Consider the following 18,475-nt stretch of genomic DNA (forward strand, 5'->3'; position numbering starts at 1 on the left):
TGCACTTCCAAAATGCATTAACCTGTGTACAAATATTATAAATTAAAATATGCAAGTACTTGATCAGATATTGGGGAACATCCTTTTCAGTTGGAGATTTACAAGGTTTAAAATAGAACATAGAACAGTACAGCACAGAACAGGCCCGTCAGCCCACGATGTTGTGCCGACCATTGATCCTCATGTACGCACCCTCAAATTTCTGTGACCATATGCATGTCCAGCAGTCTCTTAAATGACCCCAATGACCTTGCTTCCACAACTGCTGCTGGCAACGCATTCCATGCTCTCACAACTCTGTGTAAAGAACCCGCCTCTGACATCCCCTCTATATTTTCCTCCAACCAGCTTAAAACTATGACCCCTCGTGTTAGCCATTTCTGCCCTGGGAAATAGTCTCTGGCTATCAACTCTATCTATGCCTCTCATTATCTTGTATATCTCAATTAGGTCCCCTCTCCTCCTCCTTTTCTCCAATGAAAAGAGTCCGAGCTCAGTCAACCTCTCTTCATAAGATAAGCCCTCCAGTCCAGGCAGCATCCTGGTAAACCTCCTCTGAACCCTCTCCAAAGCATCCACATCTTTCCTATAATAGGGTGACCAGAACTGGACGCAATATTCCAAGTGCGGTCTAACCAAAGTTTTATAGAGCTGCAACCAGATCTCATGACTCTTAAACTCAATCCCCCTGTTAATGAAAGCCAAAACACCATATGCTTTCTTAACAACCCTGTCCAGTTGGGTGGCCATTTTAAGGGATCTATGTATCTGCACACCAAGATCCCTCTGTTCCTCCACACTGCCAAGAATCCTATCCTTAATCCTGTACTCAGCTTTCAAATTCGACCTTCCAAAATGCATCACCTCGCATTTATCCAGGTTGAACTCCATCTGCCACCTCTCAGCCCATCTCTGCATCCTGTCAATGTCCTGCTGCAGCCTACAACAGCCGTCTATACTGTCAACGACACCTCCAACCTTCGTGTCGTCTGCAAACTTGCTGACCCATCCTTCAATCCCCTCATCCAAGTCATTAATAAAATTACAAACAGTAGAGGCCCTAGGACAGAGCCCTGTGGAACCCCACTCACCACTGACTTCCAGGCAAAATATTTTCCTTCTACTACCTCTCACTGTCTTCTGTTAGTCAGCCAATTCTGTATCCAGACAGCTAAGTTCCCCTGTATCCCATTCCTTCTGACCTTCTCAATGAGCCTACCACGGGGAACCTTATCAAATGCCTTGCTGAAGTCCATATACACCACATCCACAGCTCAACCCTCATCAACTTTTCTAGTCACATCCTCAAAGAACTCGATAAGGTTTGTGAGGCATGACCTGCCCCTCACAAAGCCGTGTTGACTGTATTTAATCAAGCCATGCTCTTCCAGATGGTCATAAATCCTATCCCTCAGAATCCTTTCTAACACCTTGCAGACGACAGATGTGAGACTTACTGGTCTGTAATTGCTGGGGATTTCCCTATTTCCTTTCTTGAAGAGAGGAATTACATTTGCCTCTCTCCAGTCCACCGGTACGACTCCAGTGGAGAGCGAGGATGCAGAGATCGTTGCAAGTGGCGAAGCAATTGCATTTCTCGTTTCCCAAAGCAGCCGAGGACAAATCTAGTCCGGGCCTGGCGACTTCTCAATCTTAATGTTTGACAAAATTTTCAGCACATCAGCTTCCTCTATCTCTATCCATTCCAGCATACACACCTGCTCTTCAAAGGTTTCATTCACTACAAAGTTTGTTTCTTTTGTAAAGACAGAAGCCAAAAAACTCATTTAGGGCTTCCCCTACCTCCTCAGATTCCACACAAGTTCCCTATGCTATCCCTGATCGGCCCTACTCTTTCTTTAACCATTCTCTTATTCCTCACATAAGTGTAAAATGCCTTTGTGTTTTCCCTAATCCGTTCTGCCAAGCCTTTCTCGTGCCTCCTCCTGGCTCTCCTCAGACCATTTTTGAGCTCCTTCCTCGCCTGCCTGTAATCCTCTAGAACTGAGCTTGACCCTAGCTCCTCCACCTTATGTCAGCTACCTTCTTCCTTTTGACGAGAAGCTCCACCGCTCTCGTCATCCAAGGCTCCTTTATCTTACCCCTTGCCTGTCTCAGAGGGACATATTTATTCATCACTCGCAACAACTGTTCCTTAAACAGTCTCCACATGTCTATAGTGCCTTTACCATGGAACAATTGCTCCCAGTCCATCCTTCCTAAATAGTCAACAAACCTCTCTGGTTCATAAGTTCTGTATTCCAAAATAGTGTCCTCTTTATTAAGTCACTATTGGATGTACTGTTGCTGCCAGTTTGTGGATGACAACACATATTTTCACCACTGATATCCACACAGTTTGTGTGAGCTGAGAAGAGCCGTAGTTTATGATGCATAGAAAGTCATTGCTTTCATTTTTTTTCCTCAATCAATACAAGAAAGATATCTGTTATCACAGCTAGCAGTCTGAATGACTAGTGTCCGCACTTGAAGAGAGTAGCCATTTTCCTTGAATAGTTCCCAATTTATACTTATATTTTGTCTAGGTTTTATAATTATTTGTACTTCTTTCATGTTGTCCTTTTGTATTCTTGGTTATTTACTAACTAGAGGTGATCTCATTTTGAATAGTTAGTAACAAATAGTTTATTCCTAAATGGTATTGGTATGAATTGTTTAATAACTCCATAACAAGGAATGCCTATAATTGTTCTGGGATGCATGGGGCCCTGACAGGAACATAAGTAAAATGCCTTTCGAGAATTGGAATGGGGCATGAACTAGTCATGACAGTGCAGTTATGAAATAAGTATTTATTCAGCTGTCAGTTCACAGCTTGAAATCAGTAAGATCATGCAGGGCAGGAAATCGGACAGATCTGAATCTGAGTCATTCTCAAGCCAATGTAAATTTATGCACTTTGCAAATGTATTAAATTGACCATTTGCAAAGGGAACTAACATAAGTGGCAAATGAACTGACAGTTACATTGATGCAATGCTACTTGTAAAGGAGTGGTTGCCTTTAAACTGGTGTATGTTAACTAAACTGAACGTACAGAAGCATTAAACATAATTCTCAAAACATTTGAATAAGAATGCACATACTGAGAATAAACTTGTGGGCATTGAATTTATAGCTAATTAAAAATAAAAGTCAGAAGAGTTGATACCTGATGAAAACTGGAGTGGACTTGTGGTATTGCATAGGTGTGAAATATAACTTTTCTTTATTCATTCGTGGGATAAGGGATCGCTGGCTAGGCAGCATTTATTGCCCATCCCTAATTGCCCAGGAGGTAGTTCAGATTCAACCACATTGCTGAGAGTCTGGAGTTACATGTAGGCCAGACCAGGTAATGATGGCAGTTTCCTTCCCTAAAGGACGTTAGTGAACCAGATGGGGTTTTCCCTACAATCATCGGTGGATTTGTGGTCAACATTAGATTCTTAATTCCAGATATTTATTCGATTCAAATTCCACCATCTTCTATGTCAGGATTTGAGCCCAGATCCCCAGAACTTTATCTGGGTCTCTGGATTAACAGTCTAGTGATAATACCAGTAGGCGATCACCTCCCCAATATTTTACAGGATTCTAAAGAAATATAAAAAAAATTAAATTGAATAGTTAAGCATAATTTTGTTTTCTGAAGTTAAAAAGCAATGCTCCTATAAACAATACAGCCGTAGTGGCACTCCGAGTGGATTATTGATGAATTCATGGGAATTTTCAGTGGGAAAGGATTAAAATTTGGTCACATTAAGGAGAAACCGAATGAGGAACAAATGGGGAATTTAGCGAAGATAGACTGCATTATGCCTGTGAAATGATCAGACATTTCAATGGAAAAAATATTTGAACCATAAAATTTATGGAATGTGTGTATTCTTGTCTGAAAATGGATGGACTACTGAACAGTCCATAAAGGATTTGCTTGATGTGATATTCCCATGGTCAAATTTATTTTACCCAACGCTGTAATCTGGTGCTTATTTTACAGATGCTAAAAGTAAAATGTTTTTCAAAACTGTCATGACAAAGATAATAGTGCATTAATAAAACACATTTGTAGGTCTGAATTTAGAATTTAACCTCTTTTATCCATTTTCACTTGTGCATTCTAAATAAATTCCTCTTTCTTTCCCTCTCTTTTATTCAAACACTGTCCTTTAAAATAACTGACATTCAATGCCAGTTGTGAGATTGTTTTGAAGAAAGAGGAAATGTAAATCAATTGTCCAAAAACATTCATTCTATTGACTTCTATCTTTTTAATAAAGGAGTAAAAGTTCGTTATTACTTCAGATTTCAAATCTTTAAAAGATTTACAAAGTGGGGTGTTTATGATTTCTTTAATTATTAATTTTAGTTACACTCTTTATGAGCATAACACCTCTATGACCAAAAATGAAGACATCACTGCCCCAGCCAACTACCAGAAGCCGTTATTTAACACAGATTTGACACACTCTCATGATCCAGTCTATCTCATTGAAGGATGTTGCATTCAAATTAAAAATTTGAACCTATCTTGAGCTTGTGTCACCTGACTACAGAACAACTGACCAATCGGTTTGGCTGGCAGTACTAGGGTGGGATTTCCATCCTTGTGTGGGCAAAAACTAGACAAGAAGCTAGCACTTGCATAGTGCCTTTCATTGACTCTGTACATTCTGAAGAGTTTGATAGAAGATGAAGCACATTTGAAGTGATAAATGTAGGAAACATATTTGTGCATAACAAGTTTCCACAAACAGAAAGGTGATGAGGCCCAGATGGTCTGATTATTAATAAGACTGAGGGATAAATACTGGCAAGGACACCAGTGATTATTCACTGCTGGTCTTTAAATAGTGCAGTGCGGTGTTTTTACATCCATCTGAGAGAGCAGGTGGAACCTCCCAGATAAAATCTTAAGCAAAGAGAACACCTCCCAACTTGCTGTACAAAAATTACTTTCTGACTACCCTTTAAAAATCAGATCTTCACAAAAACATAAATTAATATCTCTTTTGCTTCTACTTTTGAACCCAAGTTCTCAAATGAGGAGAATATATTTTGATCCTTCATTGCAAGTGCCTTTGTAGGCTTTTGTACTAGAGAGTCTTGGATAGGATTTCTAAAATAGATGGAAAGTGTGGTACTAAATATTATTTGATCTAAATCTATATGTTGGTCCGGGGGAAGTGGGTAGGGGATTAGGGACAACAGATGGGTAAACAATAATTTAAGGAACTTTCTGACCAGATTGAACAATTAGAGACAAATTAACATGGCCAAAAATCATCATTCAGGAAAGGAATCCAAAATGAAATATAAGCTGTGACAACAATTAGACAGCAGAACATCTTGTAAAATAGCATAATATTTGCAAACTGACAGTTTAATTTGGTCATCGACATTTATTCTGTGTTTTAAAAATTGTTTCAAAATGTAATGACGCAAGACATTGTTAGCAGAGGCAAAAAAAAAGCTGGAAAGACTCATCAGGTCTGGCAGCACCTGTGGAGAGAAATCAAAGTTAATGTTTCGGGTTGAGTGACTCTTCCTCCAGAATCGTTAGCAGATGACTCTGCATTTAGTGGTTTTAAGATGTTCATTTCAAACAGATTTCATGGAATTTAGACCCTCTTGACACTAATTAGGAATGAAATGATCAGGGTGTGTCATGACTAGGATACAATAAATTGTCCATTAATTTCCTCAATTATTCAATCGTCAATAGTGTTCCAAAATCATGATTAGCATAGTATTGAAGCTCCCAGAAATTGTTATAATCCATATACTGCACTTAAAATTTTGATAATTCTATCAGAAGGTTTCAAGTACATTTGAAGACAGTGCAAACAAAACTAACTGCAGTCATAATGTAAATATTTGAAAAAAAAGACAGGACACTGATTTAGCTTGCAAAACTTCAGATTGTAAAAGATATAGATCGACTATAGTGAAATATATCTAGTCACAAATATGTAATTTTATATTACTGAATTTAATTATGTAAAGTTATTACTTGTTTTATTTCACACTGCCATTATGATTTTAGTTAGAGTTCACATCCTCTCTGCACAGCTGCAGTGATGCTATCTCGTGTCTTTTGGGGATGAAGAACCATAATGGGAGCAATGCCAAATACTTTGACTATTTGGGAATAAACTCTGTTTGGGGCTGTAATGAAGTGGCTCCAAATTTTTGCTTTGGTTGTTGTGATTTTATTATGTTTCTAACAATTAGCCATACACAAGTTTAAACTAAAAGTGATGAGATGTAATCTATTTGTTATGGTGGCAGACTATTAATCTGTAAAATAATATTAACAGAACTAAATCTATAGATAAAATGGAATTTCTCTGATTAATATTCAATTAACACATTGTGGTTTAAAGCATTTGCTCGAACTGAACAGCGAACAACTCCTCTACTTACTCCCAAAGCCTGTTCATCATCCACAAGGCATAAGTCAGGAAAAGTGAAATAATTACCCTTAATTAATTTGTTTAGTTTTAGACTCACACTTGTTTCTATTGAAACCAGGTTTCTGATAGTGATAGTATCAACTTTAATCGAGAAGCATCTATGACTGTGGTGAAAAAGACGTCATCTGATCTGACATCCACTCAGATTGATCTTCTGCGCTGGGCTCAAGAACACGGTTACAGTCCAGTCACTTCATATACTAAAGCTTCGGTTGCTAACAGAGTTCACTTGAGGCTTCACGAAGCTTGTAAGTATCCATGAGTGCACGTACCATGAATTATATTCTGTGCATCTAGAACCATGCCAATAAAAGATAGATGTCTGCTATATACAAACATTGATTTGAACCAATCGGAATGAGTTACTTGTAGCAGTGGCTTGAATTTTTGCTCCTATTTTCAGAGCAGGATCAGGGTATTCCCTGGCTCTGCACCTGCAGCCCATGAGAAAAGGCTCCATTTGTTTTGATATTTGTTCCATGATGGCCAGATTCTCTGGGACTTGAGCTGGTTGATCAAAAAATCAGTGTGGAAGCTGCAGGGTGCAGAGGCAGGCTGGGCGGGAGGATTGCCTCTGTGCTCCTGCACTGTGTCGAATCTTTTAGTGTAAAAACATAAAAGAGCCCTAGTTGCTCCTCCACAAACACCCAGTGCCCATCCATGCCAGCTCACATCCTCCGTTGATCTGCCATGATCTTTCATAGCCTTCATTGTAACCTGTTTTCCCCTGCTCATCTCCTTGGCCTATAGCCGTTATACCAACCTATACCCCCTCAATCCACCATATATGCCTATATCGTCCCTCTCCAAACCTAATCCCTCTAGCCAATGTCCGTAACTCCCTCATACTTCTATTGTCAGTCTGTGCTCAGCTAGTGCCTTCATGCCAGTTTTCCTTCACCTTTTGCCCTTTCCATTACCATGAAATGCACCTGGTTTCAGTTCCTGTGTTGGGATGAAATTAACATTTATTGACAAATTCACTTTGTTTTTCAATGATTTAATATTTTAACATGTTCATTTCCAACCCATATGTTTTCATTTCTTCAATTATATAATCCTTCATAAGGAAAGAAATATTATTTAACCACTTAATCCCTTACAAAACCAAGAATTGGAATTCATATTCGCACTTCAGAGAGGCTATAACCACTAGGAGTTGTCGATCAAACTGAAATGGCAGTCAGCCTCTGATAATGGAAGGTTGTGAAATCAATCATGCAGCACTAATCCAGTAATAACGATCCTGAGTTTTATACCAACAGAATGGAAAAGCAAGCTATTTTTTAACTTTGAGGGATAGTAGTTTTTAAATATTTAAATGGCAGGTGTTACGTGTATTGGCAGTCACTTTTCACAGTTGCTTTTGAAACTTTTGGTTTTTGACCCTTCGACTGAGTTTATGCGTTCGTTTACACACTCATCTACTTTTAGCAATCTTTAACTTTCTTGAAAGTAAAGATATCCAGGGACTGTATCCAGAGGATTACTTTACTTCTCCAAAAGAGTATCCCACCTCACAGAAAGATTCACAAAGTTTTTTCCAACTTCTAACAGATCTAATCTGCACACACCTATGTTACCAAAACAAGATATGAATGAAGATAGTTTTATTTTTAAATGGGCAACTGCCCCCTTGAAATGTATCCCAACCCCATGAAAATGGTGGGAATTATGTTTGAAAGAGAGACCTGGATTTTGGTTTCCTCTGTTGTTTTAGTAATGACAGAGGCTGTCCATTGTTGCAAAAATCCAGGCTATTGTCATTCCCGAATATTCAAAATAAACCTGAAATAGTTCAAGTTACATTGATGGGATTGTGAAATCTGCTTGATTTTACTTATAAACAATTGACTCAGTGCACAGCATTCAAATCACAAGTCCTGTTCCTACAACAAGTAATGTACACTTTGTCTCTGTGAATATAATTGAAAAGTGTGTGATCCACGTTCTTAACAGGATGACCAAGATAAAACCAGCAGCTCTCATTTGATTCCTGTTGTTGTTAATTCACTGCAGAGGCAACAAATAGGTACATTTCTGTCTTGGGATGCTGTTGAACTATTAAATGTAGTTTGGCTGTGCCCGTTGAAGTTAGTATTCTGTCACACTTGTTATAAATTTTGAAGATAGCGGTGAGGCATTAAAGTGATCAGAGATCATTTGTTCCTGAGTACCTAACCTCTGCATTGCTTAAGCAGCCACAGTGTTCTGTGGCTGTTCCTTCCAAAGTTACCAGACCTCTTAAAGTTGACGTGGAAGATTAGTTGGTGGTAAGTGTGCTATTAAGGGTGATAGATGTTTGTGTTTTGTTTTTCATTACCTAATATTGTGATTCGCATGCTACCTACCACTTGCCAGCTAAAGCCTGGTTGTGTTCCAAAGCCCTGCTTCATTCATTTTGCCCTCTCTCGTATTGAGTTTGATGACAGGGGCACTCTTCATCAGACCTTCACGCCCTGCACCAACAGAGTCTCTTAAATGGGCGACTAACTCTTACCACTTGTTTTAAAGCAATTAGCACTGCTTTCAGCTTTAAATTGCTGTGAAGCAGCCATTGGGATTCTGGCCAGCTGGTGGGATGCTGCCCGTTGCTTCTGAGTGAAGTTGGATTGTCAATTCTGTGAGCTGTGGTTGAGGGGAATATGAAGAAGGAGACTACAGCTGCAATGGGCATGCAATTTTATCCCTTAGTGGAATGATACCATTCTTGTACACAAATTTTTTCTGATCATTTCTCAGCTGGGTTTGGTAGTTTGGCATTACCCAGTTAGACAGTTGTAAATTCTTGTTTGAAAGTTGAAGTACATAAAATTTGTAGTCCTTTTGAAACTGAAGTGCTGGAAGTGATTCAGAAATTCTTAATGGAGACAGGAGATGCATTGCAGCTGCTCTGTTGGGGAATCAGCCATCCAAATGTCTGCAGAACAAGTGGTGGACTGACAGGTGCAAGACCTTCACAAACAAAAAAAGACAAGTTGCTGCAAACCGTAGCAAAGTTGAAAAAAAACTGTGCATCTCAACCGGAAATCAACATTTTATTTGGCGAGAAGCACTAATGTGTTCAGGCAAAAGTTGGCCAGAGTGTGACTGACCTTTTGAAAATGTTGGAAATTTTGTTGCTTCTATTCAGAATCATATAAAATAAAATCATAGGTCAACTTGTTGAAATACACAATTCGTCCAACAATTATGAGCAAATTATCACTATGGAACCAAATTAACTAAACAGACTAAAGCTTTTTGTATTATTATACTTTCAAATAAGTCATCGCATTTCCCCGATTGTCTCTGTTACTGGATATAACTAGAGACAGGCTTCTTAAAAGGCCTATATCATAATTATAAGGAGAAAAGCATGATGTTTGTGTTGTTCAAAAATTATTATTTTTGAATGAATTGCACACACTTCTAGAAAAATGAATTTACTTGCAGCAGAAAAATCTGTGTAAAAGCCTGTTTGCTTTCTTGCTGTGTGGATTCTACATGGAATTAGTTTAAAGATATCATCCTGATGCTTGTGTTTGTAAGTTGATGAATTCTGTCAGTTCAGTTCTCTGTAGAAATGTATTCACATGAATCAGTTGTTTAACACTGATATTGGCATAAATCAGTCTTGGTTTTACTGAACTCACATTGATTGGTCTATGTTGTGAAGCATTCAAACTGATACATTATGGTGACACTCTTGAGGCTGGGCTTCAAACATACTGTTAGGTATTTAGAGGTGTAACTTCACTGTATACTTAATGTGTACAATATATGTCACAGAGATATACAGCACAGAAACAGACTCTTCGGTCTGACCAGTCCATGCCTAACTAAATATAAAACATAATTAAACATAATTAATTTAAACATAATTCCGAACTAAACCAGCCCCTGTCATGTCCCTCCAAACTTTTCCTATTCATATACCTATCCAAATATCTTTTAAATGTTGTAATTGTACCCATATCCACCACTTCATCAGGAAGTTCATTCCACCTGCAAACTACCCTCAGCGTTTTAAATTAAAATCGCCCCTAATTTTTTTTGTAAATCTCTCTCCTCTCTCCTTAAAAATATTCCCCAGAGTTTTGAAATCCCCTATCCTAGGGAAAAGACAACAAACATTAACTCTATCTATGCCATTCATTATTTTATAAACTTCTATCAGGTCCTTGGAGTCTTTGAAGCTGATTGTACTTTCAATGCTGGAGATATTTAGTTTTTCATTTCTGAAATCATTGTTTTTCAGTTATCACATAATGCTGACATTCTTCCCCATTTTCTTAATATTTTACCCTGTTCCGTATTATATAGGATCCGCTTGTACAATTCATTTGTATAACTAACGACCTCTGCATCCATTCCTTGGAGCTCACCTCTCAGCTGCATACACATAATTTGACTGGAAATAAATTTTGTCATATCATTTCCGTTGGTGAAGACCGTTGTCAAAGGATACAGCAGGATAAAGATTATAGAATCCTTCTTGTGTAGAAACAGATTATTTGGCCAATTGACTCCACACCAACCTGCCAAAGAGCATTCTTCTCCCCTCTCCCCCCCCCCCCCTCCCATCCCCCCCATCCCACATTTCCCATGGCTCACCCACCTAGCCTGCACATCCTTCGACACTCTGGGCAATTTAGCATTGCCAATCCACCTAACCTGCACATCCTAGGATTGTGGGAGAACACCGGAGCATCCAGAGGAAACCCAAACAGACAAAGGGAGAATGTGCAAACCCCATGCAGTCACCCAAAGGTGGAATTGAACCTGGGTCCATGATGCTGTGAGGCAGCTGTGCTAACCACTGAGCCACCTTGCCACCCTGGTCTGTAATCTAGAGGAAAGTAATTGTGGGACTTGGTGAACGTGGAATAAGGGTTGCTTTGACTGATATCACAGTTGGATGAGCCATTCACAGACAATCTAGCCAGAAAAGGGCTGTGTTAGATGTCTCCTCCCTTCTTCCTCATCTTCAGCTGGTTGTCATATAATGGTGGTATGATGATGAAGTGGTGCAATACATAAGCTGCCACAGTGATTGATCTGCCAAATGTGCACTCCCAGTAATGTTGTCACCACGCTGGTCAACTGTGTTCTTCCTGCCACCATTTTACTTCTGACACTTGTTTCTCTCTGTCATAATACATTATTACTTTCTCTTTTACCTTTTGTGTATCCTTCCAATGTGAAGAGTGACTCACAATAGAGTTGAAATGCTTTCTTTGAAACTCTAAAGTGAGGAATTACTGACAAGTGCCTAAGTATCAAACTCTTCCGTAAGCTATTTAACTCAGATTGGAATCAGGAATGAGTATAATGGCTATGGAAACAAACATAATTTATTATTAAAAGATATAGCACTGCCCTTGAACGTTGTAGCGGTTTTCTTAATCCTTGGGAAACTGACATAGATGACATTTACTTATTGACAATGTTCAGTTGTTCTGGGAAGGTGATAGTAGGGCACATTTTGAAGCATGACAGCACATCTAATGAAGTTGCTTACACAGCACTCAACATAGGGACAGCCTGCTTTTGACTCGACAATGATGGAGAAACGGCAGGTTGGATCAAAGTCAGAATGGTGTGTGATTTGGATTTGATGGTGTTCTGTTGAATGTGTTACCTTCGAGCTTCTAAATTGTAGTGGCTGTGGATTTCTTTTGAAAAATCATTGGCAAAAGTATGTCCTGGAAAATCTAAGTAGCACCATATTTATTGTAATATATCACTTTTTAGCAGTCATTGATCACTAAGAGACCAATAAGGCAAGTTAACCCAAGGGAATTATGATTTGTAAACTTGAAGAATCTCTTCACCTTTTAAAACAAAAACATATTGAATGATTTTCTCAGCATACCACATCTTGCACAAAAAAATTGTTCCATGGAAAATGCTTATTGAGAATTATTTGACTTTGGATCCTGAGGAGTAGAGCACTTTTTTCCCCAACCGATGGTTCTCTGTTCAAGAAACAATTTAGTGTCACCCAGTTTCATTCGTGTTACAACTGAAAGTGCATTGCATGCACACGTCCACTGCAGACAAATTAGAAACTACAACTGACAAAGACTTGTTATTCATTTGAAACTCGGCACAAGTCCCTGTAATAATAAACTTGAAGCAATATGTTTGTCTCTGCAATGCCTGAAGGACAAGATGAAAGCCTAAAAGTTACAATTTTATATTTCCTCAATGCAGGTACTAGTAAATGCTTTCATGAGTGCAATATATGCCATTCTGTAAAGTAGTGGAGTTACTATATGTAAATCCAATTGCGGTTGCTTTGCCACATTTAGACCTATGACATTTAGCTGGAATATTTATTTGAATGCCATATATAATTGACCTGACGACTTGGCCTTTTCCTAGAGGATTGTTCTATTAGTTAGGCCAAGTCATTGACGAGAAAAGATAGCTTGTGATATGCTACCTTGGGCAGCCTTGGTATCATTCATGGAAGCATTCCGAGTATGGACCGTCTTATGCTCCTATCCTGAGCAGAGACTGTAACAGACTAATGTAGAATAGGGACAAGACCAAAGGGGAAGTTGGTTTTCTGTGATCTCATTTTAAAAACTCAGTTATTCAAAAAAGATTTGGAGAATGAATGAATGTTTCGAAGTAGACTGTATTAGGAATTCAAAACAAGTGTAAATGTTGAATCTTTAAGTTTCAATCTACATATGTAACACGGACCCACATAGATTCCTTCCAATCTACCAGAAATACTAGAGAATGCCTGTATTGTTCAGATTGCATTTTTGCATTATGAAATGCATTGTAAAAGTACAGTAATGCTACTGTTACTGTTTCACACTATGGTATTAAATACGACAGTAGTGTTATGTTCAAGCTGGTCAGAGTCTTTATTTATGAAGTAGCAATGCTACTAGACCTTTAAAAATTGGCACAATCTTTTCAAAAAATAGGTCAGATAAGTTAAGTCTTAATTCAGATTGTTATGCAGGGTTCTGTAAAGTGTAATGAGAAAATTCAGATTTATTATAATAATTTTGCAGTAAATTGGATGTTGAAAGTGAAAACTGTTTGGAAATGTTTGGTTTTTTTTTTGAAAAATCAGTATTGTTTGTCGAATCCTCCCCATTCCCCCACAGCTGAAGAAGAGGAGATAGAATCTTTTCTTCCACCAGAACTTTCAATTCTGAGAGAGCCATTGAAATCGCCTGATGAGATGTTCCCTGAATTCCCAGAAGTCTTTAAATTTCCATTTCCTTTTGACCAAGATGATTATGACAGGGTGGACACATCTCACCAGCTGCCACTGATACCCCAGGATAGCACATTTGAGCAACTAATGAGGAATGGGTTATCTGAAGCAGAAGAGATTCAGACTGTTGAAAATGTGGCTCCGTCAGTTCAGTGCGAGGACAAAAGAATGGTAGCTGCAATTGAGAAGAGCAGCCTGCAGGTTTGTTTAAATCCATTACCTTTTTCTGCCATGATAATGTGTGAAGTGTTTGCATATTCATATTTACAGTGTTAATAATACGAGGTGTCAAAACTTTTGGCTGCCCTGTTACCGTTATGTACCAGAGTTCATTCCTTGCTAGCTAAGCAACAAGGCTGTGCTTAAATTTAATGTTTGCACGAGTTATATTACTTTGAAGGTAGCCTGACCTGGAAGAACAATTTAATAGTTTGTTAGGCCAGCAGCTTTAAAGAGTTGCTGCCCTGTCCCATAATGTTTATTTTAATAGTTACTGTATCTTTATTTGGAAGAAAAATAATTGATTTTGATTTTCATCTTCATGGTGTCAAAGGAATGAGTTAGTTCAGCAAAGAAACCTTTAAAGCACAACATGTTCACGGTGTCATTTACTACTTGGTCCTATCTATGGCCAGCAGAATTATGTTCTAAAATTCACTGCCAGTTGTCGTAGAATCAGTTTTCTCCTGTTCATCCCATCAACCACACCACATCCGAGTAGTGGACATTGCCTACCCCGTATTGGTAGTTAATGGCCTATGGTCTTATCACTGGACTCCTAATCCAGAGACCTCGACAACATTCCATGGACCTGCGTTCGAATCCTGCCACTGCAGATGGTGGAATTTGAATTTAATAAATATCTGGAATTAAAAATCTAATGATGACAGTGAGTCGATTGTCAGAAAAACCCCGTCTGGATCGCTAATGTCCTTTAGGAAAGGAAACTGTCAATCTTACTTGATCTGGCCTATATGTGACTCCAGACCCACAGCAATGTGATTGACTCTTAATTGCCTTCTGGGCAATTAGGGATGGGCAATAAATGCTGCCTAGCCCGTGACTCCCTAATCCCCAAAAAATAGTATAATAATCAATACATTGACTCCATCTATACTTGCTGCTGTCTCATGAAAGCAACCAGCACAATCAAAGACCCCTGTTACCCCAGTATACTTTCTTCTGTCCTCTTCCGTCAGGCAAAAGATAAAGAAGTTTGAATATACGTACACAGATTCAAGAACTCCTTCTTTCTTGCTGTTCTCAGATTTATGAACGGACCTCTCAAATGTTAATGTTGGTCTCTTTCTCTGCATTTTCTCTGGAGTTGCAGCACTATTCTATACTTTGTTCTGCTACCCTAATGCACTTTGTATGGTGCAATCTGTATGTATAGCACACAAAACAACACTTGTCACATGTACCGAGATACAGTGAAAATAATAAATTAAACTTCAATTGTTACTTGTTCGATACACTGTTAGAGCACCAATGTAAAGCAAACGGATTATATTCATAACTTGGACATGTTTGTTTGGAGGAGCAGTAATGACAACTTTAATACACAGCAAGGATGTTGTGTGTTTTAAATGATTTTGCCCCCTTTTTCCTTTAGACTGAGGTGACTGCAGTAACACAAGTTTCTCTATTGGATCCAAAATGCAAAGCAAAGGAAAACTCTACACATTACATTTTGGAGTCTTCACTCACTAGCTGTGGGACGACTGAATACCCTACTTCAGATGGTTTCACCATTTATTTGAACTCGGTAAGCAAACTAAATGTAATATTTCTATTTTAAATTTGTTTCAAATGGCTGAAGATAAGAACGTCTAATTTTTGTACTTGGGGAAAGACTATTGCATGTTTTTAAAAAAACACTCGGTGAAAATATAAATATTTCTTTGCTGCATGATATGCTACATAGAAGTTATTAGTTAGAAAAATTATTACCAGTCAGTTTCTTACAATACAATAGCATAAGCTAAGAGATTGAAATGATTAGTTTTATCCACCAAAAGTAGTTTCAGAATTATTTTCTCCCTTTCTTAATTTCTTCTTAAGTGTGGGATTTAGGGCTGTTAACCCTGTAACCACAGCAGAAACCCGATGAGAAACTTGAACATTAGCCTGGATGAACCAGTGCATTTTCCTTGACCAAAGTACTTCTATGTTACCTCATTAACCAAATTTTTTCTTAGTTCCAGTTGTTCCTGCTTAGCTTAGAAAGAGAATTCCAGGCATACTGTAAAGGAATCCAAGACAAATGGTAACAGCGATGAAAGAAAGCTTGAGAGGTCTTTTAGGAGAGAACCGGGAGCCAAGTATAATGAAAACAAAACAAGGGCGTGCAAAACAACAGCTTTTAGAGCATTCTGCATATAAAAGTTCGATTTCAGCAGTTTACATAGCACATGGTGAAATAGTGGGAAGCAAAAAGACAATAATGGAAAATGAGGGAATCAAAAAACATTGTCTTAAATCAAGGTTTTAAGGTGGTGACAGGGCAAATAGATGGATGGGGCAAGTTACTGATGGCAGGGGCATAATTACTTAGCAACCACCAATGGAAGTTTGGGAGGAGTGTTGGGGAAAAGACAGTAGTAGCGAGGTGTTTAAAGAACAGAACAGAAGTGTACAAATTTTGGACTGAAATTGGCAGTCAGAAGGGAAAAGCATTTTATTTTGCTTATTCTTTTATGAGCAATGCCTTGGGAAATCAACTAATACAAAATGATTTTTCTAAATCACTGAAATTTTTCTTAATAGTTTGTGATACAACCAGAGTACCCCTTTGAAGAAAGTGGATGGTATGGTGATAATGAAGAATCGGGAGACAATGGCTTCCCTGGAGATGGCGACGACACAATTCCAAACAGACCAAAAATTGTTCGGGTATGCTGTTTGAATTTCCATTCTGAAGTTCTCTGTGCAAGCCAAACAGGTTAGAGGTCATGGAAATGTACATTTTTTGGCAAGGACAATAGTTTTCTCACATTCACTGTCCTACAAATGAAGTTGATATTACCCTTCATCAGCTGGTCTCCAAATTTGTGCTCACTCCACTTGATTTAGTACAGCTTAATAATACAGTTTTGGTTTTCAGCTGTCATTATTATCATAAATAATGAATAAAGTCTAATGTATGTTATCTATTTCCTGTTTTGCCATTGATGAAAGACAGTTTCCAAATGCGAGATGTGCAGTGATAAGTTGTTCACTGATTATTTCCAAGCTGTCTCTTCAGAGTATTTTATTACAATCGTGACCTTATTATGATATTGCATAATGCTCTTGAAATAAACTGTGCATTCAATTTTCTATCCATTTCCCTCTCATAAGAGGGTGCAATTGTATGGGTACTTTGCCCAAGTGGATTTTCTTAATTTGTTGCTATCAGTGCTCAGATGGGAGCGTGAATGAAGGCAGTCAGCCCATAAGAGAGGGGGACTTAATTAAGATGATGTAGAAGTCAGTTGAGGGGCTGACAGCACCAGGGACAAATACGCGTTTGAAGCCCCCTAGCACCAGTCGTCCTGCCCAGAACTGCACCCACAGGCTGTCCTAAGGACATGAGTGCCCTCTGCAATGTCAGCTCTCTAACTGTGTCATTCTCCTCACAATAAGAGTTTTAATGTCGCTGAGGAGATGCCCTTTCTCTTGCTTGCATAAACAAGTTCCAGTTTGCTTCGGCCCAAGAGTGCAATCCATTTGACAACCAGCTTCAAGACCCTCTTTACCAGCTGTAATTAGTCAGCAAGATCTCCTTCTGGTCACTAATTGACCATTTCAGAAAAACTCACTGCTGAGTGATTGCGTCCAACCCAGTGCAGGGTCAGGAAGCCAATTTGACACCAGTGACAACCCAACTCAACCCAAAATACAAATGCTGCTCATTATATCTGAAACTGATCCTAATCTTACATGGACATGCATGTGTGAACTTTCAGTGGAGCTCCCTGACTAGTTCCTCCTGGGTCTAATTTTAATGAAGAAAACCTGGGAAGTGGTAGGCTTGGCAATGAGATAGCTTTTTGGGGATGGTGATAACAATTCATAGGATTTAAGGTAATTATGGATAAGACCAAAAATGGACTGCAAATAAAGGTTTTGAATTGTGTGAAGACCAATTTTTAATAACATTAGGATCTGGCTGAAGTTGTCTGGGAGCAGCTACTTGTAGGAAAATTAATATCAGAGCGCTGAGAAACATTGAAAAGGGTAGTAATGAGAGTGCAGAGTCAACATGTTCTCATAAATGCAGAAGGTGAGACCAGGAAGTTCAGAAAACTCTGCATGTCAAAGGCTATAGGGGATTGGATCAGAAATAAAAACTAAGTTTATGGTTGATACTGAAAGTTCAAAGCAGTGAATGCCCTCACAGTATAGAAGTGCGGGGGATAGCTTAAAAAAGAAGGTAGGAAACCAAAGAGTGGACATGGCAAGTAACATTAAGGAGAAACCAAAAGAACTGCGGATGCTATAAATCAGGAACAAAAACAAAGTTGCTGGAAAAGTTCAGCGGGTCTGGCGCCATCTGTGAAGGAGAAAACATAGTTAACGTTTCGGGTCCGGTGACCTTCCTCAGAACTTACATGGACGTGCATGTATGAACTTTCAATGGAGCCAGACCTGCTGAGCTTTTTCATCAGCTTTGTTTTTGTTCCAACATTAATGTGCCTTTATAGTATAGATACATTAGGGCCAAGTGAATAATCAGGGAAAGAGTAGTGAGATACATTAGGGGCCAAAGTGGCAACTTGCGTGT

The 18,475-nt window shown here is 38.7% G+C and overlaps 1 protein-coding gene across 4 annotated transcripts in view; it reads left to right on the top strand.

Annotated features, from left to right (window-relative positions):
- tgfbr3 (transforming growth factor, beta receptor III) overlaps positions 1–18,475 on the top strand; it is a 193,169-nt gene that overhangs the window by 150,907 nt on the left and 23,787 nt on the right. For all 4 annotated transcript variants that reach the window (XM_048539072.2, XM_048539074.2, XM_048539073.2 and 1 more), the window contains exons 8-11: positions 6,538–6,727; positions 13,595–13,908; positions 15,323–15,475; positions 16,477–16,602. In XM_048539072.2, the coding sequence (XP_048395029.1) occupies positions 6,538–6,727; positions 13,595–13,908; positions 15,323–15,475; positions 16,477–16,602 (783 nt within the window). The remainder of the gene's footprint in view (positions 1–6,537; positions 6,728–13,594; positions 13,909–15,322; positions 15,476–16,476; positions 16,603–18,475) is intronic.

Source organism: Stegostoma tigrinum, chromosome 8, assembly GCF_030684315.1.
Source record: "Stegostoma tigrinum isolate sSteTig4 chromosome 8, sSteTig4.hap1, whole genome shotgun sequence".
NCBI lineage: Eukaryota > Metazoa > Chordata > Chondrichthyes > Orectolobiformes > Stegostomatidae > Stegostoma > Stegostoma tigrinum.